The sequence below is a fragment of the Apus apus genome, chromosome 3, assembly GCF_020740795.1.
Source record: "Apus apus isolate bApuApu2 chromosome 3, bApuApu2.pri.cur, whole genome shotgun sequence".
Classification (NCBI taxonomy): domain Eukaryota; kingdom Metazoa; phylum Chordata; class Aves; order Apodiformes; family Apodidae; genus Apus; species Apus apus.
Genome location: NC_067284.1, coordinates 100,717,023 through 100,739,666, shown reverse-complemented (window position 1 = coordinate 100,739,666; position 22,644 = coordinate 100,717,023). Strand labels below are relative to the sequence as shown.

At 39.0% G+C, this 22,644-nt stretch overlaps 1 protein-coding gene across 3 annotated transcripts in view; it reads left to right on the top strand.

The window, feature by feature from the left end:
- The window catches only part of AIG1 (androgen induced 1), a 118,838-nt gene that overhangs the window by 27,397 nt on the left and 68,797 nt on the right, over window positions 1-22,644 (top strand). For 2 of the 3 annotated variants that reach the window (XM_051613849.1, XM_051613851.1), the window contains exons 2-3: window positions 5,976-6,131; window positions 13,816-13,917. In XM_051613849.1, the coding sequence (XP_051469809.1) occupies window positions 5,976-6,131; window positions 13,816-13,917 (258 nt within the window). The remainder of the gene's footprint in view (window positions 1-5,975; window positions 6,132-13,815; window positions 13,918-22,644) is intronic. The other variant, XM_051613850.1, reaches the window with a different exon arrangement.

The following is a 22,644-nucleotide window of genomic DNA, read 5'->3' as shown; positions in this document are numbered from 1 at the left end:
AAGATCTCATGAGCTTAGACAGCTTTGTCCACTTTTCACAGCTCCATAGTAGGTGCTTAAGCACGTGGACTTAAGCAATGTGCAAAGGACCTGCAAAAACTAGACTCAAAAGTCAAACGGATTTCTTTCCCATACATAATAATTTCATAGTAGACTTTATTCTTTTGTGTATCTATAAAATCTCATTGATTAAAAACCCCATCTTTGCTACATTTGGACAATACTGGTGTGCTTAAAAAGCAAAAGACTACAGGAGATTATGTAGAAAGTAAAGGACAATATTTAAAGGAGTCTCTGAACTTACATCATATTGCAGGGGATTAGGTGTGTTTTATAAGATGATTCATATTGTATGACTAAATCATGAAAATGAAGTTAAATTTCCTAGTAAGAATTAGTCTTCATGTGTAACATCCTGATTACTGGAGCCATCCCTCCACTGAAGGCTGTAAAGGGAGACAGGAGTAATTGTTTTGGATGAAGGGAGTACTAGATATTTATAAGGCATCTGGGCACTTACTGAATTTCTGATGGCTTTTCTGATAGAAATGTCACGTTTTACTAGTGGAGTTTAAGTTCTAATTTGTGTAAGTGAAAGAGAAAGGAGGAACTGGAGATTCCTACCCAACAAGCAATGCAAAGTAAAATAGATGTAATTTTCATCAAGTGTTCTTTGGACTTTATTTTTGTTCCCCGATTCTTTAACTTTTCTTCTGTATGTTGTATATTTGGTTTCTCAGGCTATACTGGCTTGTGATGGGCAGTGGCTTTGTTCCTTTTCTGTGTTGAAGTAGCCTATGATGTTGTTGAAACCTGCTTCAACAAATAAACTAAAACAGCTGTAGCACTGCAGCTGGTGTGGGAGGTGTGATGACGGTTCTGACTACATGCCCCAAATTAATGTCAATCGATTAATCTTCTGGGCTGATGTTGCTCTTTTACCTCTGGCCTTTAATATACAAGTCTTCTTCCCCATTCCTGGAATGAAAGTGATGATTCTGAGTAGCACACAGTACTTTTTCACAGTGTTTGCACTTCAACTCGAATTAATTGTGGATTTAGTGGTTAGACACATTACACTGACTTGTATTTTTGCATTTAAAATGTGGTTGCTTCTTGCTTTTATTTCTTTATGTCAGTCTTTCATTTGTCTGTAGAGACAGAAATTTGCCTTTTCCTTATCTGAAGTCAGTAGCCTCTCTGGTACAAAGATTTACCACTTAACTATGTGTTGCACAGCTTCTGCTTGTGTTTGTAACTAGGAAAGATACAGCAAGAGGAGAAGCGACAAGAATACAAGCAGTGTGCCTGTGAGTAACACAGGGATGGTGATGGACAAGAAGAATCAGTAGCTTCATGCATTCAAGAGCAGTAACAGATTGAATAACCTGCTACAGCCCATGGCTTCATTCTGTAAACACACTGCATTTTCTATCAAAAATACCTTGTTATCCTTAGCTTAACCTGGACTTGCTCTGTATATTGAAACTGAAGATAACTGAACTCTTGTTACAGGACACAGACTGTCCACACATACCTGCTTGTGGGTTGCAGTGTAGCAGGCTATGCTACAACCAGGCATGGTCCCAAAGCAGAGTCCAATCAGTTGTGTTTACAATGAGCAAAGAGTTAAAAGTCTGTCTTAAGTTACTTCAGGGTTTCTTGAAATACAGTACTCTTAATTGCTGAGGTATAGTACATCTGTATATCAATAATGTCTAGAGGCTGAAGGAATGAAAGCTGAAGTGGCATAAATTGACAAGGACTAGTAACAGATACTCTGAGGTTATAAATCATATTCCTGTTGTTTGAAAAGGAAAATCAGATCACATTTTGTAAATGGCAGATTGTAAAATCTGAAATACATGAGAAATGTCAATTTTCAGCAATTTGATTTTGCTGGTAGAGCTAAACGTTCATCTTGCTGTGGAAAGTCATGGGTTGTTTTAAGCAAGATTGTTGCTTTGATGAGACAGGTCATGTGTGCCTCCCAGCCTTGGCCTGGTGACCGTGAAGAGATGCCTGATTCCTGGGGCTGGGTCTCCATGGTACCCCTGGCTGTCCTGGCCGGGGGCTGGGATGGGCCCTGGCTGGCCCTGCCACTCCCAGTTCCTGGGGACCAGTCTGGCCTCCCTGACCCCCTAGTGTGAATTAGTCTTTCTGTAATATGGGTTATATTTGAAGTCTCTGAAGTCTCTTTCTTAAATGCAGTCTTACCTTTAAACAGTGGAAGCTTACCTGGTGAATGAGGTACAAGTACCTGGCACATGCACGTATTCACAAACACACACACTCATGCACTTCATGAACAAACATGGCATTTTGAAATGTGTAAAAGTTACTTAATTTTCCATGGTCTTTTGTTATTACTTGCTGATTTTGTGAGTGTTACCTCCAGGTTTTGTTCTGGAAGCATTGTTTATTTGTCAGCCTGCTCAGATGCTATGTCCCTAAGCACCACATCTACATGTCTCTAAACACTTTCAGGGATGGTGGTGACTCAACTAGCTCCCTGGGCAGTCTGTTCCAGTGTTTGATAACCCTTTCAGTGAAGAAGTTTCTAGTACTATCTCATCTAAACCTCCCCTGATGCAACTTGAAACCATTTCCTCTTGTCCTGTTGCTTATTATTAGGGAGAAGAGACCAGCTCCCACCTCGGTACAACCTCCTTTCAGGTAGTTGTCAGTGAATTTAATAGGTGTTTTATGCCTTGGTAAGAATAGTGACAGAATTTCCATTGACCTCATTTGTGCAGATACTTTGTTTGCACTGTGGAGCCCCAAAGTAGAGGGAAGAAAGGAGTCTCCATACCCTAAAGAAAGTTTTGCAAGGGTATATTTTCTGTCAGACTCTTAGAAGACAAGTAAGGGGGAGTACGAGGAAGACATTAGCTACTATCCCTGCAGTGAGCACATTGTGGAAGAACTGTCCTACTGAAGCAAGTCTTAGTTTTCTTGTAGGAGACAGACTTTAGTTTGCTTTATTCTAATTGTTTGTGAGGAACAATAAAAACTGTATTTTCTGCTATTTAATCTGATAAATCTCAGTGTTTGAGGTTTCTGGTCTGCTTGGTTCATCTTTTGTTCATAGTTGTTTTCTCCTGCAGCAACTTAACAAGTTTTTTTTTTGCTCAGAGTTTTGTATCCCTAAAATACTTGTGGGTAGCTGTTTCCATTAATTGTCATCATGTTATCACATTTTAAGGGTACTGTAATATCAACTAGAGTAGCAGTGGCCCCCTTGAGGCTTCACTGAAGAAAATGGGATCAGCAGTAAGTTGGTTTTGCATACTCTGCTTGCAAGTTTCTGACTCTTGTCTCTCTTACATGTTATACGGGACGTATGGCCATTTTCTGTCAAATTTATATGTCATTTTCTAACTCACTGTTTTCCTTCAAACTGTGGTTTGAGGCAAAATTGGAAGATACTTCCTCTGAAGTGTTATTGCTTACATTTCCAAGGGGAAAAAAAAAAAAGTCAACTGTTTGTTTAACTTCTTGGAGATGTTTCAAGTATAGATACACCACCTGCAGATTTTCAAAATAAGGTCCTCATTTTGCAAATGTGATCCTAAAATTGAGGTAACACCAGAGCACCTTGGAGACTATTTTTTACAGGGAGTTTCTACTCCCTTGCTGTGAACTTTTCACATCTGTTAGACAGCATTCACACCAAGGAGCATGGACTTTGAAAATTCATTTCATACCATAAACCACCAATAGCTGCATGCTATGCTTTTCCTATGCCAGACCCACAAAAGACATAAATTGTTACTGACTGTGGCTGTTCAGTTTATGCTACTGAGAGTCATGCAGCTCTGGAGGTCTTCAGTGAAATCCTAAATGTTGAGAGGTGTCAGAAGAGTTTTCTTGCACATTCTAGAAAGGAAAGGAATATGCTGGAACTATTCCTCCCCAAACACTACATAATTTTTTCATTGGGTCTGAATGTTCTCAATAAAGATATAATTTTGTCTCTCCTATGTGTATTTTTATTTGTAAATAATTTTGTAGAATAGTTTACTTCATACCAACTCTCTGAAATATTTGGGTACTTCCTTTCCCTTTAGGAGTTTTCAGTTATTCCCGATGATATCATTATCTTTTCCCTTGAAGCAGTGTGTTCATAACAAGATAATGGGGATAGAAGCTATTCAGGTTGTGATTGATTAGTGAATGTACAATCTCAATTCCCTTGGAAAGTGGGTGTGTGATTGTTTTGAGTCTGTGTTTCTTTGGAGAGCAACCATTTCAGGGAACTGTAGTTAGAGCTGCAAACAATCTATTAGTCACTCATCCAAGCCCTGGCAGTGTAATACTGTTCCCTGCAGTACATTGAAATGCTTTGTCCAATATCGGTTTGAGTGACTCAAGCCATGAGGCTTCCACCACTTCCTCTGAGAAACTATTTCATGGTCTGACAGAGTTCACTGTTAGGAAATATTTCCTGGTACTCAGCCTAAACTCTTTAACACCCAGATTGATTTCATTACTGTTAGGTATACTTTTTTTCCCAATCCTGTCTTAAATCTTTTTCCTTCTTTGGCATTCTTTTGAATCACTAGTAGATGGTATATTATGTCCTATTAAGTCAAGCAAATGCATAATTAGTTCTTCTATTCCTTCTCTCCAAATAGGCCATCTGTTTGGTGGAAAATGGGACCGACTATGGGGAAAAAAATTTTTCCAACTAAGTGCTTGTTTCAACCAAGTAATATAAAAAAAGTGCGTTAGGAGTTCGTGTGATGATATAGCTCCAAGTAGCCACAGCTTTTATGTAAAATGTTTTTACAGAAATTGTGTAGGAGAAGGTAACTTTTCGAGGCAGTCATTTGAAGTAGTAATACCTTTTTCTAGCACAATATAGAGCTCTAGCACTAGAAGTCTGTCATGTTTCATGGCTTCAGGGACTGTTCTATAATGTTGCTTCATCTGTTTATCAAGAAAATTGGGTGTAACTTCAGAGGAGAGAGTGATGGCAGAAGAATTGCAACCAGATCCAGAGGCCATTTGAACGTCTGTTATTCACAGCTTTACAGCCAGTTTACAAGTATTTCGGTATATGAAGGAAGAATGCACATAAATCCATCTAACCATTACACATTTCTGTATTTCTTTCTAGTAGCCATAATCTATTGCCTTCTTTCTTTCCTTCTTCCTTTCTTTTCTTCCCTTCTTCCCTTCCCTGCCCTGCTCAGCCCTGCCCTTCCTCCTTTTCCTGCCTTCCTCCCTATCCTTTTCCTCCTTCCCACCGTATTCCAGATCAGTGTCCCCTAGCCTAGGGTGGTTTATTGCACTGCTTATGGATGCTTAGTTTCCTAGTCAGAGGAACACTTAGTTGTACAGATAATACTTCTAGACTGTTACTCCATGCTTGCTTTGAGAAACATGTAGTAGGTTACTTTCTTACCTGAGATTACCTGGTGTGTGTGGGTTTGTGACCTGGGCTTCCAGCTCGGGCAGTAAACAACCTGCATGCACCTTCTCTGAACTGTGCTAGAAAGGATGTGCAGGTCCTCAGGCAATAGCATTCCTGAGCTAGCTTATTGCAATTTTACTCAGGTACTTAAGGAAGAAAAATGCAGTGATCTAACTATGATCAACTCAAGTTTGAACCAAATCATTGTGCTCATGTGATTACCAGTGTAATACAACACATAATCTTATGATATTGCACACAAATGCATAAACACATGAAGGAACAGGTGGGTAAATGACAGTCCACCATCACCAGAAGAAGGCTTGAGTAACTTCTGCAGCTTGTTTGTTCTGTCATTTGCTACTTGAGATGAAGTAGTAATAGATTTGTGGGAGCCTGGGACACATGCTGCATGCAGGGCAGCCTAGAAGCCCAAGTGGCTTCTATGTGAACCAGCTCTACCCGTATTTATGGGACTGATGGTTTCCCACTCATCCAATCTGCTGTCTGGACTGGTCTTGTCTGTGTTCAAGAGTGTGTCCCCTTGTCTGTGCAGGTTATCCAGGCTGTATTCTTTGGGATCTGCGTCTTGACTGACCTGTCCAGTCTTCTCACTAAAGGAAATGACAATCAAGAACAAGAGAGGCAGCTGAAAAAGCTGATTTCCCTCCGTGACTGGATGATGGCTGTTCTGGCTTTCCCTGTCGGAGTGGTAAGTACAGTGTTGATCTGCACATGTCCTTACAGACTGTGTGAGCAGTGTTATTTACTGATTGTTTTCTGGCTGAAAGGCTTCCCACCTCTACACAGCAGACTAAGTGGAAAGAGAAAAAACAGAGCTAGCTTTGTTGCTAAAATTATCTTTGATTATTAAAAAAAACATGTAATTTACAATAGGAACTTAATAGTGCGAGTAATTTCAAATGTAAATTGTACAAGCAGCATCTTGAGAGGCCATTTGTACTTTTTCTACACTGTGTGTCATAATTAAGAACAGTGAGAGTGCTGACTGGCATGTTTCACACTGTAGTGACCTGACCCGAGTTAGGGCTGTTAAGCTGTTTTTTCACCGGCAAGAAGGGAAGTGAAAGTCCAGGTTGTTCTCTGTTAATCTCATGGGGTATTCAGAGCTGACAGAAGAAACAGGATACGGAAAAAAGAGGTTTGTCAGTAACATAAAAAAGCACACAGAAGGTGTGGAAAAATCTGGAGTTTACATGTCTTTTTGAAAAGAAGACAGTTTTTTGGATCAGCTCCTGTTCCACTTGGACATTGCAGATTGCTTTCAGTGGCAAAAGGTCCTGGGTGTCTTCATGTGTCTCATACCACACACTGAAAGGAGCTGAAAATCCAGAATTCCACGAGTTTTACATAGTAGTGTGACCTGTGTCAGTCTAGTTCTAAGTTTGGGTTACATTAAATAAAAATGTGTGAACCTTTCATTAAAGTATTCCTTTTATTGTAATTCAGGGTCAGTCTCTAATTCTAATTTTTTATTTCAGTGTAAAGTAATTTAAATTCATTAGAAGCAGGTTTTTTTTACGGTAGGACTAGTAGAAAACTGTATGAAGTTTCTAAAGTTGTGCTGTTGCACAAAAGCTGGTCACTTACTGTCAATTAACAGCAGTTAACGCAACATATCAATTGATCATTTATAATTTGATGTATTCAGAGATGCTTCATTAAAATGTGATTTCACACTTATGTGGAATTTCACAATACTCGAAGAAATAAAGAATGTTTTTGCAAAGTTAGAAAAGGCAAATTATATGTGAAACACTGTGCAGGTATTTAATAAAAACCCAGTTGGTAGCCTTCCCTTACTATATTTACTGGCTTGCCTCTTGGGAGCTGCTGTGATTCATGTTGGGGGAACAAACTGCAGTTCTGCAGCCACAGTAGAAGAAACTGGATCAGCTGATACAGTTTTAAAAAAATCTGTGCATAAACAGGCTTGCAAGTATGAATTTTGTGGGTGCAGAGATTTATATGTTACATTTGTATTTTAAGGGAGATTGAGAATTAGAAGTAGTTGTGGTGGTGATTTGCAACAGATGCTTTTCCTACTGTGTTGGTAGTAGAGTGAAGAAGGATAACAATATCGCGTTATTTGTGTTTGTTTAAAGATTGAAGTGCCTTTTTCAATGTAGAAGTGTAAGAGCAAGCCTTTACATGCATCAAAGCACACCCTTTTTGGCTCTCTCTCACACTACTCAAGATTCAGGTATTCTCTCCTGCTGCTTTTTATAGCTCCATACTGTTGTCTGTGTGCTCCTTCACCCATCCAGCGTTCCTGACCTTGAAACTTCTCAAGATCTTGGAGATTTTCAGCATCACTTTGTCTTGGCAATTCTGCCCATTTCTTTCAGGGCTTGTTTCTTTTTCCACCAGTAAGCTAGGAATCCCAGCTAACCATTGCCTGCACTAAATTACTGTTGCAACATTTACAAGTTAGCAGTTCCCCAGGGATGTGTTGCGTACCTGGAGCTGGCTGCTTTCCCAAGAGTTTCATACAGAAGCAACTTATGTCTTAAACAAACAAACAAAAATCCAGAAAATAGTAAGAAATGGCTATGCTCATTGGACAGATGTTCTCCATTTCCAAAGGTGACCTTTCTGTGGTGAGGGGGAGCAATTAATTACCACATATTGTTTCACTTTACTTCTTACAAAGCAAATCTAAAAAGTTTTCATTGTTGTTTCTGCTCCTGGCTACTGGGAGTACCAGCAGCACTTTATGACACTGATCTCCAGCAGAGCCCACCACACCGCAACTGCCCCTTGTTAAAGTCTTGGCCAGTGCCTGAGGGACTGCCAGCCACTGGAGGCTCTACTTGTTGGGATTACAGGAAGGAAAAGTTCAGGGCCCAAAGGTAGCAAGTGTCTAATACTGGTTGTGCTCCCTAAAGAGCTATTTATGTGTAAGAAAATAACCAGTGAAATTCTGGTATGCCAGAGGTGTTTGTTGGGAGGAAGTTATTAAACACCAGAGTGTCTGCAGAAAGAAAAAGTTATAGTTCCCTCTTTTCCCATATTCTCTAACAGTTTCCTTACTCAAAAAAGAACAAAAGAGGTTCAAATGCAAACTTTCTTTCTTGGAGACTCACCTACCTAGCTCTTCATGGAGCTTCTCAGTGCTTTCCAGTAGCGACACAAGGGAACTGTCACACATAAAAATCGGACAGATGTGAATAAAATCCTTGTTGGGTTTTTAATGTAACAGCAGTGGTCATGCTTAAGTACTTGTCAGTTACCTTAACATCTAAATTATTTTTATTGCTCAGCATTTTACACAGACTGTGTTTAGGGAATAATGCAAATACTAGGGGAACATTTTAAAGCCCACTAGCTGTGTTTTTTTGAGAGCAATTCAACACAATTTTTTCTGTATTTCCTGCTTACTACAGCCCTTGAGATGACTTGTTCTGAAAAACATACGAGAAAAGGGGTTTCCACTCCCAAGTCAAACAATGATGTGTGAAAACAAAGTAACAAAGTATTTCATTTTTACCACTTCCTAAAAAAGTATTACATACAAACCACCTGGGAAGTCTGACCACCAATCTCCTCCCACCTTCCAAAGGAGGGGAAAGAACCAGCCCAAGGGCAAACAGTCTCCTTGGGTGGCTTTGCAGCAAATCAAACCTTGCAAAATCTTTGCAGCAAATCACGTCTCTCCAGTGTTGTGTTGTGCATTGTGTATCTTTGGGGACTAAGATAAAACTGAATTGCCAACCTACCGTTTTGTTTAGGACCATCAAGAAATAAATTCTTTGAAAGGCTTAATGACTAACGTTGACCTTATGTTGCTCTTTTTAATACAACTCCTAAAAGAATGAAATTAGAAATCAACAGACCAATTTTCTATGCAATAAAACCTTAATCCACGAAAAATCTGTGGGCAACACTTATTAGCCCTTTTTTAGTTTATGATAAGCCTGCGGTACTATTCAAATGCCTACAAGATCTGGAAGCATCCACTGAAGAACCATGCTTGCACAGATATTTTAGAAGTTCATTATCAATTCTCATCTATACTGCACTTACACCCCTTTATCAGTGTAAAGGAGATTTGCAATGGGAATAGTTTGCACTTCTAGGGAAGTGTGAGACATGCTTAAAGTCAAAGACTACACCAGTAGTTTAACTATCCCAACTTTTTTCTATTTGTTTGACATAGATCATGAAGTTGCCAAGTTTCTGTGGTTAATTAGTGTTTTGTGTAAACTGTATATGGTTTTATCAATATGTTTCTTGTAATTTGTACCAAACAAGATGAAGAAGAGATAGAACAGGCATTTCTAGTTGTTACAGACTGTGTCTGATAGAAATGGGAAGAAGAAAGAAAATTTATATTGTTGCATATTAGAAGAGAGATTTCTGCCTAGAAAATCATGAACTCTACCATTGATATTTTATATCCTGTAGCTTTAATAGCTCTGTTTGGGTCTGAGTCTAAACTGGCTAGAGAGATTTCCTATTCTTTAAATTAGACTTTTATGCTTTTAAAAACCTGTGATGCAAAAGAGAGAAAGCCAAGCATGCTTTATCTCTTGTTTCTCTGCACTGGTACTGTCAAAAGGAAAGCTGATCTTTCTTCCTTGCAGCATCAATAATGCTGATCTGAGATCTTATCCCAAGAAAAGATTTGCTGCAGTCTGCTCCTTACCTCATTATTTGACCAGACTACGAAATACTTATATTTGCATAACTGACTCAACCATGCTTGAATCTCTCTCTTCTGGATTTTGCCCTCATCTGTGGTGACATGGTGGCAGATGATGGGAACATGAGCGAGCAGTGGTCCTGTACCCTATTCTCCTGATTTTCAGTTCCCACAACTTGTGATTTTCTTCACTGGCCCTTTTCAAATTACTTAGGTGTGATGCTGTGCTAGCCCTAGATCCCACCTTAAGCCAGTTCCAGGCCAATTTGTGTTTCCTGTGGTCTGCCTTTAGTAACACTTTCCTTCTATGTCTAATGCCTTTAACCCTCAAAGAGGCTCACAAACAATGTGTTTATACTCACAGTTAACCACAGATGTCTTGGGAGATAGTCAGAAAGCTTACCTTTAACTGTATTTAGAAGACATTTTGTCAAGGTCAAAGGGTTGGGTTTTTTTTAGTTTGTGGTGAGGCCATGCAGGAAATGAGTGAACTGAACAGTGCAGCCCAGCCAAAAACACAAACACATAGTTCAGGAAAATAAAGTTCCACTGGGTTCATTCTTCGTTTGCATAACATTTCTTGGTTGGGCTCATGTAAAACAGCAAATAGTGCAATTATTTTCACTGGCTTTCCTCTCTTAGTTTCTCTTTGCTCCCATTTGTGGTATTTTGATAAAGACACTTCTGCCAACTGCTTCCCAACCTGTCCTTAAAAGTTTTTCCCTTGGCAGTGCCATAGGCTCTTCTCGTTTCCTCTACAGCTTCAGAGATAGAGGAAAAAAACTCAAGGAATATCTGTTAAAGTGGGAAAGCAGTTTAGTTTTCAGCCTTATTTTTTTCCTGCTGGTGCTCTCACTTGTTTAGCAATACTTCAGATTCCTGTGGCAAGTGAGGTACTCCATATTTTCAAAGAGTTTCCAAGGTCTACAAATTTGGGGTTCCCTTTGGCCTATAGTGAGCCTAGATAGAATGAGTAGCAAATGCAGGACTCCTCTATTCTTTTATATGTTGCTTAGCCTTATGTTTAGCCAAGTAATCACTGTTTTAAGAAAGCTGGTAGACTTAGGAGGTCCTGTGCAAAGAAGTGTAAAAGCTGGTGCCTGTTTTCTTCATTGAATTCCAGGCCTCGAGTTTATCTAAAGAAGAAGTGGAAGGGTGACATTTGTGCCATTTTGCCTTGGGAACAAAGGGTAGTTATTTGGCTCCCTGAAAGATGTCTGCTGCATATGAGCAGCCCATTCAGCTGGGAATGTGAGGGTAGTACCAGTACTGTCTCCGCAATAGTGAGGAGTTGTGCCAGAAGGAAGGCAGCATGAGCATAAGAATTGCAGTTCTGATGGAGCCTTGCATAGGCAGTGTAAAGAAGCAGCTCAGTTGTGTGATGATCTGGCACTGCATGACCAAGTGTGATCCTGACAAAGCCCGGTCCAAATAAAAGTGTACCAGTACCAAAGTGTAAGCATTATAGAGGTGATTTAAAAGTACCAGACCAACAGTTGCTCATCAATCAAAGTAAATTCAGAAGCAGCCAAATACCAAGCCTTCATTATTATTCTTTTTATCCAAATGGTTCATTTTTTATAGTTCATTTTAGTTCACAGTGCGATAGCTCACTTCTGTAGTTCGTTTTAGCCAAATGGACTAATTGTAAGGAAAGGTAAGGTGAACCATTCAGATGCTGGAAGGGATCTTCCCCAGGGTGTTGTGTTGGTCTCCTGTGGGGTCGTCCTCCAGGATAGGTGAGTTCTGCAACACCTTAGGTTTTGCACGCTTCCTTCACCTTATGTCTGCCTTGCGATAGTGTTTGCTAAGCAGCATTTGCCGTCTGTGGCTCCAGATGGCTGCAACCAGCTAGGCTGATCCTGTTCCATCCACTGGCTGACTTTGGTTAAGAGACAGATGGCATGTCCCCTCCTTTCTTATCTTTACCTCCTTGGCAAAGTCTATTGTTTCATTCTGCTCCACACAAAAATCACGGGTCAAAGCATGCCAGCTTTGTTGTATTGTGTGTAATAAGGTTCAGCTCAATCATGGGTGATTTTTCTTGCTATAAAGACTTGGTCTTCACGTGCCTGAGAATATATTTCTATGTCCCAGTTGGTCTTAGCAGGTTCCCAGAGACCCACTGTGATAATACATGACTTCTAGGAAGCCTGTAGAGAAGAGGATACTTTGCTTCCATTTTTCCTGCTGTTCAGCTATTCATATCTTGGCACTTACGTGTCGGCAGGTGCGTAAAGAGCGAGGCTGTGCCAATGCCAAGACTGGCCCAGAAGAGAGACTTCTTATGGGATACTTTACACTTGCAATGTTTTTCAAGCTGTCCATCATAACCTCTTTTTTTTTTTTTTTTTTTTTTTTTTCTTCTTGGCCTCAGTGCACTAGTTGAATAGGCCAAGCTTATTCTGAGCAGGCACCAATATCTATCGTAACAGATGGACAAGTGTGTTGGAAACCAAGAAGCTATGTACTGTATGCACACTGAGGGAACAGTGTCCTGGTTCACGTCATTCACATAACTGGCTGGCCAGTGTCTGTGGTTAGAACAAGGTGCCATTGATAAACTGCAACATCAGTTTTAACTTTCCAAAGTCAGAAGCTTATGAAACAACTTACGCCTACGCTGTCACACACACTAGTCATTTTCTTACCTTGCTGGGCTCACCCCATACTTCTTGCACTTCCTTTTACTGACCCTCCAGATTTGCTGTAAAATCATGGGCCACATCACTTTGGATGTAACTGAATAGTTTCCTGCAGATCTCAATGAAAGTCCTATCTGTTGCCTCTCAAACTTTAAACTTGAACTTGTCGCTACTGTGTCCATAAAAATGGTCATTGAAAAGCTCCTGGCCCAGGTATTGGGTTTTGCTACTGTAAACAATAAGCCTTTTATTACTAAAAAACTGTTACTCAACTTTAAAATAAGAAAGCAATTGTGTTTAAATTAAATATTAATTACTTTGTTCTCTCCCCAGATAAAGTAAGCTAAAACTATTATTTCTGTAAATTTTCAGTTTTATATTGTCTTGGCTTTTCAGAGTATCCGTTAAAAATTTGTGCACACTTGGGCAAAAATTTAGCCTAGTGAAAACTTTATCTAAGCCATCTGTCCTGTTCTCAGTCTAAAGGAAATAATGGTCCTTTTCTTGGCTCCTGGTAAATAGTCTCTGACAAGGACCAAGCCAAATTTCATATTGATAAATGAGCAGCATACCAGACCTCTTTTCTGTGAATCCCAGTCCATTAATTGTGTGCAGAGTAGTTAAAGGTTAATTATTTTTTTTAACAGTGCTGTTTTGATGGCTGATATGAAAAAGTGCTCCCCTTCTGTTCAGGAGTGAATGTTTCATATGTTCTATGAATTCCAAATGATATTTTACCTGATATTCCATTTGTTTTTTATCCTGTTAGTGGTGAAACATTATTTGCCACATCTGTTACTAAAGTATAGTACTCAGCTGTGATTTGGCCACAGGCATAAGTCAAAAAATGATATTTTTTTTCCAGTCTGAAAGTCAAGAAAAAAAAGAAGAAAGTTAAAACTTCTGTGAATGCAAAGAATATTCCAGATTTACCCTGTTGATTAAAGGAGGATTTGATCAAAGAATAGTAATGTCTGTGTCTGTCCATAGATCATTTACTAAATGTCCCATTTTGCTATCTAAAATGTGTAGCTAATTGTTCAGAAGCATATATTTAAAGTGCCTTGTCTTTTTTTTCTCCTTAGTTTGTTGTGACAATGTTTTGGAGCATCTATATCTATGACAGGGAACTGGTTTACCCAAAGCTGCTCGATAATTTTATACCAGCGTGGCTAAATCATGGAATGGTGAGTGAAGTACTTCAAACACTTCCTTGTATAAAAAAAAGTGTAGGACACTGATTTCCCTGTGCATGACTGTGCATACACTTAAAGTTAATCCCCTCTGCAGTGATCAAGGAACATCTTTCCATCTTTGACTCCTTGAGTCATATTTGAATCCTTGTTAAGTTGTAATAGTGGAGATTTGCACTTGTGTGTCCTGCATCCCAGGCTGGTTGTGGGGATTGGCTGTTTTCTGAGTTAAGGTACCTTTCCCAGAGCAATGTCACCCTGATCATGAGGCAATTTAATCAAAAGAGACTCTTCCACAAAGCAGAAGGTCTGACCTTGACAAATCTTGTACGAAAATGACAGAAACACTTGTTTGTATTGGTCTCTACCATTCTACCAAAGTGTAATTTGTGCTGAAAATGTTTTGGTTAAAATACTCATTGAAAAAATCTCTAGTATGGTGTTTGGACTTGTGTCTTTTTTAGAAAAAAATGAAGTAACTATTCATTCTCAAGTACACCAAGCTTGTGTAACATAACCTGTATCTTGAGTGTTTTTAAGAATGTGGAATTATATGCATCAATGCACATTTTCAAAATTGCTGCATCGGTAATCATAAAAGTAGTTTCTTGGAAAGGAATCTCACTTTTCATCCCTTTCTAGTGTGTCAAGTTGGATATTCTTTCTCTCAAGTATGTTTAAATGCTAAGGGAAAGATAAAGCCACACTTAGCCATCAGGTACTTATTGCTTATGCAGCATTTGGAGCAGAAAAGTGTCACGTTTGTCTCTAGTTGCGTCTGTGCAAAGTGTTTCATTATTACTTCATTTTCCATATCAAGGCCTGGCAAACCATTTGGCACTGCTGTTCATCAGTAGATGACAGCAGAGCTCATCCTTCAGGGTGTTGTGAGTACTGTATTGCCACAGCAGATCCAGATTTGTCCACAACTGCTGAGCTTCATAAATTGGTCCTTTGTGGGGTGGGGCAAATGGCACTGCTGTGTGTTTATTCCCTAAATTGTGTGCTAAAGGAGCAATATAAGATAAGAGTTACTACTTACAAGTGGAGCATCAACTTCTGCTAGATACTGTACTGTTTTATGATGTTTTGAAAGGAACAGTGAGATACTATGTGTATCTAGAGCTGAGGAAAGAGTCTCATGACTCCTGCTATGTTTCTTCAGACTGTCCTCCTTGAGTTTTGAGGTTACAATCTGAACACTTGCAAACACTGCCAAGCCTGATTTTTTTCCCCACCCCATACTGGTGCCAGCTTTGATGACACTTCTTCCGGGTAACATTCCAGACACTGGAAGTGCCTAACCTTTAACATTTTTCATGAATGTACATTGTGAAGCAGTTGACAACAAATGGCCCTACGTATTCAGGAAGTCTCCTCTGTGTCATAAGTAAAAGGCAATTCAAGCTCATGTTGCTCCATAGAAATGTATACTTACTGAAAATATTTTAAGAGGACTTCTGTTTAGATTTTTGCACATAATAGAGTTTGCTGAAATAAACTGCGTGCAAGCATCTTAGACTTTCTTTTTTCAACTTGAAATATTGTAGAATGCATTTTTGAAAGTGTTCCGTGAAGGAATTGTTTGCTTTGTTGGTCTGTTTATCCAAATGTTTCTTTAGCTCAGCCACAGAGAAAGTTTATGGTTGTTGGGCTTTTCACCACCTTTCAGTCTAATTCTTTCTCGTGTTTTAGCCATCATTTCATCCTCACCAGCTCTCATACTAATTAATTCTGATGCATTGTCCATCATAATATGAAGGGGTTCCTGAACTACCTTGAGAATGCTAGCTCCTCACTGATTAGTAGTTACATTTTTGACATGGCAGATTTTAGAGAATATGATAGAAGTCCCCCTTGGTGAAAGGGTAGAACCTCTTGGAATACAGTTTTAGAAAAGTTGAGATTACTGGCTATTGTTTTCTGATTAAATAAACATTTATTCACATCTTTTCCTGCACATTTTGACAGCAGTTGTACACATTCAGTGATGATTTTTCTGAACACAAGGATGGCTGCTTTAGAGCCTAACCTTGTACAACAAAACTTACACAGGAGATTCATCACTCTTGGCAGAGTTGACTCCATCAGTGAGAGGTGGGTCTTTTTGCTGCTGCAGCATTGCTGGTGAGTCCCTCCTCTCTGTGAGCTTTTTCCAAAGCACCCGGTGCAGCTCCTAAGGATCTGAACCCTAATGTCACTTTACCTGTGAACTCTCTGTCCAGGTTTCTTGCACAGCAGTTTCAAAACCACATATTTATCAACAAAAAAGCCACCCAAAAAATGCCTTTTTCCACAGTAAAAATATTCCCTTATTTAACTGAAATGTAATTTTCAAAAGTTTCTCACAGATGTATTATAACCAGCTGTAATAACTTGCTTAAGTGTCAACATCAGCCTGAAAAATCCACATGTAGAAAAGGAATGAAAAGTCATGAAATCTGACTGTAATAACAGCAGTTATATTTCCATTAGTAATGTGGGCATGAATCAAAATATTTGAGAGTGTTCATACTTTATAAGCATTTTAAGGTGACTGTCTTGAAGGCTCCATTAAGAATTTGGTTGAGGGGCTGGTCCAATTTAGTGCATTAGCCCAATGAGATATGGTTTGGGCAGGAGTGTCTGCTGCTTTATTACATTAGAGTAATTAGTTCTCACTCCCCTTTCTCTTCTCCCCCTTTCCCATCACTTCTTTGCAGTTACAACATTGTCTATAGTTAAAAAAACCTATTTTCTTGAATACCTGGTAATGTCTTGCTAGTACTCAGGGATATCACTCTTTCATAGCAACATGTTTTCAACACTTAAAAAATGCCTAATTATAAAAATATATAATAATAATAATAATTATAAAAATATAAAAATTTCTCTCTAGAAATGGAAAATATAAGGGAAATGAACCTCAGAGCTATTCAATCCCATTGCCAATTCAATCTTAGTATTGTTTACAAAGTTTCATAAAAACAGGGAGGGGCTCTTCATTGTGCACAAAGATAAAAGCCTCAAACTGTTTACCCTAAAATTACATATAGTGTCAAGCCCTATATACATATATATATATATATGTACTGTAATAGTTAAAGATATAATTCCTGTCTACAGAAAAATCTGTCTAGTGGGTGGTGCTTTGTGGTACCAGATGGTACCTCATACACATAGATTTATACACCTGTGAAAGGCATCACTAATCCAGTTGTACTGTACCATAAAACTGATATATGGCATCATCTCAGTCAGTCAATTCATCCATAACCAATGGTATCACTATCACTTGAGAATGACGAGGGGAAATCAATGGCAGGGTTGTTGTTGACTTCAGCAGGACAAGGATTTCATCCCTGTTTATTATGTGAAGGAGCACTTCTGAGCAGCTGAGACTAAGCTTCTGTCAGTAGAAATAACTACCTGTCTAAAGACAGCTATCTGTTGGAGAGCAGGGCTATGCCTCAACCTTGGTCTGTTTCCGAGGTGTCAGATTCGCTTCCTGTATTTATTGGTTATGCAGATGAGTTTATATTTGCAGCTACAATTTTACTCGTCCGTCAGAGATGTCTTTCATGTTCTTGAGACTGTCCGGCACTTTGGAACCATATCAACCCTTAATTCCACAGGCATATTTTCCATGGGAAATATTCTTTCCCATTTTCTGATGGTTGTCTGTCTGATTGCTATCACTATTAGGAATTTTTAATTAAAAGTTAACCTTTAGGGTTTAAAACTAGTGTGTCATAGTAATAGGACTTTTATCAGATGATTCATTGTACCTTTGTGTTGGGACTGAACGGGATAATACATGGATAACTTTTGTTTCAAGAAGTTATATTCTCTTCAATATTAGCACAGACTATAAAACTAGAGGTTGCCCCGCTTCTAAATGATGCCCATATAAACAGATCTGTAGACTGAATTAATTTAAGCTTGAGCATTGCTGATTTTGGGCCAGGTTACATGGCAGGACTGTGTGCACTATCTGTCCAAGTTAGCATACCATTTCAGTGAGAATCCTTCTTTGTTTTTCACAGACACTGTCCCAAATTCTTTTTAAGAATGTGAATCATCTTTTGTTTATGGCAAGGAAAGTGAAGTACAGAGATAGAAATTACTTACTGAGGATTTTAATGGTTTTGGAGGTCAGAAACAAAGAATTGTCTTCATATGAAGCCTCTAGAGGAGAGGTCAGAGAAGGGGGAAGGGGAATATGCCCTGTCTTGGTGGAGTTTGCAGATTGATTATTGTATGGGTTCTGTGCCACTACAGTCTATATGATCTCTTCCACTTCTGTGCTGTGCTGTGCTTTTTATGCTGCTTTTAGGAAACAGAGGCATTCCTAGAAAGACATACCCTCTGTTCCTGTGTTCAAGAGAATGAACAAAAATGGACAAATAGCAGAAAAAGACAAGTTATGGGGAGGAAGAAGCCTATCCAAGTCACACACCTCTACTTGTTTCACAGCTTGGCTTGCTTTTCTTATTGCTGGCTGCTCAGCTGAAAAGCTCAGGCCACTGGAGAGTGGAACAGTCTCTGGTTGTCTCTCCAATGGTTGTTCTTCTTGGCAGCCTTATCTTGGGTCCAGTGGCCTTGGCTTGTTTATTTCTTTGTTTTTCTGATGGAAAGCTTTTTTCCTTGATGATTCAACAAGTAGAAAAATAGAAAAGCCATGCAAAGATCAAAATTCATAATAACCTGGCATAAAAATATCTGGAAGATCTGAAACTGGTGAGTTTTAGACAAAGCCATCTCTCCATCATTAGTTGGGTCAGTTGCTGCACAGTGCTTGCTCTGATGTACAAACAAGGAGATGTCCTTTCTTTCAGCAAAGTGTTTCTATTTCATGTGTTGCCCTAAAAATCCTTCTCAGAAATGACTCACTTGAAGCAGTGCATTATACTTCCTGAGGATGCTTTCCTAATGCAGCAACATCCCCTGTATGGGCTATTTTTGTACAATGTACTGCACCTTGGTAATGCCTTGTGCTTATGTCTAGAAGATGCTTACCCTTTTCTGAGATCTGTTTCTAAATCCAGTTTAAGGCTTTCAAGGAAATTCCAACTCAAGTGCTCTTTAAAATTTATCTATATTTTTTGGTGTTAAGGGTGAATAAAATCTTCAGTGCTCCAGGAAGGAGCTCCAACTTGTTACATAACATGCAAAGTTTTCTGATAAAAAGCAGAGAAAGTTTGTAATGTAGTTTCCAGTGGAATACCCATGACTGGTTGGCTATTATTTAAACATCTATTTGATGGAAAGAATAGCAATTGAAGTTTGGTGACTGGGGACTCAGAATATTTGCAAAACCCACGAAAATGATGTTATTGGATTAGTACACTTCTTGCAGTTTCATGCTGCAGTTACATGGCTCCATCTGGTATCTCTCCTCATTATCTGCCAATTCCACCACTGGAGCATGAATACAGTAGTATCAATTATCCTGCTGCTCTGGGGGGAAAAACAGCAGCAGCTTAAAAATTGTTTTTTTTAATTTTCTGTTACTTATGTGAAGGCCTTGGAAATTGGTAGAGTGTCAAAACCTGTAATAATGCAGCACCTGAAAACTGGTAGAGGATGCTAGGTAAAGCAGACCAAATGATCTGCATGGCATCCTCTGAGAGCATTAGAAAAACTCCTCTACCTAATAGAGTATGTAACAGCACAGCAATTTTTGTGAAGTAGGCTAGTCAGGGTAAGGTTAAAACGGCTTTCTAATTTAACACAGGTGCCAAATGTTTCTGATTATTTGCTGTTTCCAGTCATCTAGAGAAAACTTGCACACAGGCTTCTCATGGCAGAAGCCAGCCCAATGCATAGTAACGAGGGACCTTTTCTAAAATATCTTGGAGTATTTAGTAACAGCTAAGCATGCGAGTCCTACTCTGGATGTGAGCGTTGCAAATGAAAAGCCTGAGAGCTGAAATCCCCATATGAGATGTTCTTAAGTTTTGCCTTCTTCTCTTGACAAGGTCACGTTCCTTATTCTGTTAGCACAGAGGATGAGGGCTCATGTCGAGCTTCTCATCAACCACCCCCAAGTCCTTCTTCTCAGGACTGCTCTCCAGCCATTCTTCCCCCAGCCTGTATTTGTGCTGATGCTGTTCCCACTCCTACCTAAAAAAAAAAGAAACCAAAGCAAAACCAAAAAACCCCACCAAAACAGATTAGGCACGTGAATATTGGAGACACACAATAATGTAGACAAGTTGGAAGAGACTCAAAATGGTAAAGAGAACCTGTGGGAGGAGAAGGATGAGAAAGAGGGTAGCAAGGAAATAAGGAAAATTAAGAAAGAGGAAGAGTATGGTTTTTTACCATATCTTTCCATTGCTTCCCTGGGAAGACTTGCCTGAGATCTGTCCATTAGAGAAGTTGAGAGCCAGGAGATGGCTTATTGATGCTGTGGTGAAGGGAGGGGAATTGCTTCTATTGCTGTTGAATGTAGGTTTACAGGGTAGATGAAGTAATAATGGGATAGTGACATGCCAGGAGATTCAAATGCTTGTAACCACCTGCAACCATGCAACAGTATGAGGCCTGTGTGCATGTCAATTTTATCTGTGTGATATTTGTAGAATTGCATTGGTGTTTCTGTCTACATTTTTAATCTGACAATGCCATACATGATCTCCGCTGTGTGTTTGACCCTCAAAACTTCAGTCCTGCTGGTGAAAACAAGCCTATTGAGAGTGTGCCTTATTCTTTCTTACCAGCTGTGAAGTGTGATTTGCATTGCATATAAAAACAGATGTGCAGTTTGCTCAGGGTTGCAGGCATGCTGGAAGATCACACATTTGAAGCACAAGAAGTAAGGAGATGTAGTGTCTGTGTTTCAAACCACCCTGATTCAACAGGCAAAGCAAGGTCTAACACTGAAAGTAATAATTATGTTAATGATAATAATGCTGATTTGAAACCTTAAAGCCAGATTTTCAGCTGAAGTCACTCATACAAATGTTTGGTAAAGCAATTTCTCTGGGCACAAAGAAATTGCCAAAGAAAACCCCCAAAATTACATTAAAAGGGAGCCTTAGAGTTTCTGCCTTTCTCTGGGTGTGGAGTACATACTGAGCTGTGTTTTCCTAGAAGCAGGACTTGGCCCTGGACTGCTAGGTCTGTTTGTTAAACAACCTGCGGTGTGGGATGGAAACACATTTGGTTCATTCCCATAATTCTCACAATATTAGGAACACTGGTTTTGCTTTAACATTGACTTTCTGTGCAGCTCACATTACTCACTGTAGTGTCTGCTGGAGCTGCACACAACTCTTTTGTAGGGCTTAAGCTGGTACATCTCTCTGGTGCTGATACACGATTTATCAGATAAATGGTTTGCAGGTTATAAATGCAAATAAATGTTCAACTTCAAAATCAGTGCAAAATGCATTAAAAACTGCCACATGTTTCTGATAAAAATCTATGTGCCTTCCTCTCTTCTCTCTCAGTTAAAATCAGATACTTGTATCTTTTGACATAATAGATTTGGGGGGGGGGGGTTCTGAGTGGTTTTTTTTGTTTGGGTTTTTTTGTTGGTTTGTTGTTTTTTTCCCCAGAGAACATAGAATGTAGAATCAAACAGTACTTGATACATTATTATGATTAATGATGAGCATATTCAGTGTCTTTTATTACGAAAAGAGAACATTTCACTGGAAAAAAAATAATATATTGGTGGGAGTATTGCTTATGTTGAAGAACCAGCTAATAGGTTATGTACTCTAAAGCACTCTATATGCAAGTCATCCTAGAGGCTATCACTATGAAAACTTTGTCTCTTCAGGAGGTTGTGCAAACAGAGGGAAGGATGCAGATATCTTTTTGAAGGTATAATAGTTTAATAAGCACTTATTGTCTAACTTTACGTGTCTAAAGGTCTATGCTTTGCCTTACAATTACAGTAAAATGGAGTGTTATGTCCCCTTGGACACACTGGTTACTATTCATTAGTAGTTACTCAGATAAGAATTAGAATGTACATACAATAAAAGTGGGATTGTACTATGTTGTACCCACTTTACTAAACTGTGCTGTTAGTATTCAGACGTGGCAAATATGACTTAATCAAACCACAAATATTTTGCAGCATTCCATGGTATCTCATTTATTTGTTTAATTTGCCGCTATAGCAACTGGATTCCATCCTTTTAGATTCTTTTTTTTCACAGACCTATGATCTACTTGGTTGAAGCTTGGCAGACAGCTGTTGCTTCAATTGAAGGCATATGCACTAACTCAGTTACCAGATTTTTACCTATTTATCATTGTCGGAAAGTAGGTTATTTCACACGGACACAATACCAGGAGAATCAGCAGACCTGGTGAAGGGACTCTGAGCCCAAAAGCTTATATGTTTTTTCCAGCCCTTGAAGTTGGTGGAATAAAAAGTATTACTTCTCCCTGTATCCCAGGAACATTATTGCTACAGGATTGCTAATTCAAGGAAATATTTTGACATTGTTTTTGTAACAAATTGCCACTTTTAAAAGGTAACTTCTTTCTTTGTTAATTGCTGTCTTTTTATGTGTCTTTGTATTTGGAAACAGACATTTCTGCAGAAATAATTTCATACTCAGATGATGAATATGTTGAAGTTACAGCAGTAATATTTTACACATGCTGATTGGCAGAAATCAAGGATTCAGGGACAACCTTGGGAGTTACTTTTGCTCATGGTGAGCTATGAGCATTGACATAACCTGTTGTCTGTCCTGCTGTTGAATTCAATCCCCA